General features: G+C 72.5%; 1 gene segment (V, D, J or C); it reads left to right on the top strand.

The window, feature by feature from the left end:
- Positions 1-301: 301 nt before the first annotated feature.
- Positions 302-444, top strand: part of LOC113980184 — a 1147-nt gene continuing 1004 nt past the window's right edge. The window contains 1 exon segment of the V gene segment in view: positions 302-353. Coding sequence covers positions 302-353 — 52 coding nt within the window.

Genomic DNA, 444 nt, shown 5'->3' with positions numbered 1-444 from the left:
GAAGAGATGATAGCGGTGAAAGGAGCCCATGGCCTGTCCATCTTGAGCTCCCGGATATCAACGTGCACCACTGTCACCGAGCCCGGCCGCGCCGCCTCCGCGCTGCTGCCGCTCTCGCCTGGCCTCCGCACCCAGCCCGCAGCAGACGAGAGCACGAGCGGCGCCGGAGCCGTGCTCATTCCCTGGCCGGGATTGTCGGAGAAGGGCAGGGGAGGGAGAGGAAAGCAGGGGAGGGAGAGGAGGCGGCTCGCCCGGAGCCGCGAGCCGGGGCTGCCGGGGGTAGCGAGACGCCGGGCGGCGGATGCGGCTCTGGCGGGGAGCGGGGCTGGCGGCACTGGCCGCAGTTCTGCTCGGTGCGCAGGGCTGGCGGCCGGGGACAGTGGGGGCGGCGGCTGGGGCTGGGGTGGCCGTGCATATCCCTCGAGGTCACCGTCCTGCCTAGCA

Source organism: Neopelma chrysocephalum, unplaced genomic scaffold, assembly GCF_003984885.1.
Source record: "Neopelma chrysocephalum unplaced genomic scaffold, ASM398488v2 Primary Assembly neopelma1_92908, whole genome shotgun sequence".
Classification (NCBI taxonomy): Eukaryota; Metazoa; Chordata; class Aves; order Passeriformes; family Pipridae; genus Neopelma; species Neopelma chrysocephalum.
Note: the sequence above shows the minus strand (reverse complement) of the source record. Positions and strands in the feature narration are given on the sequence as shown.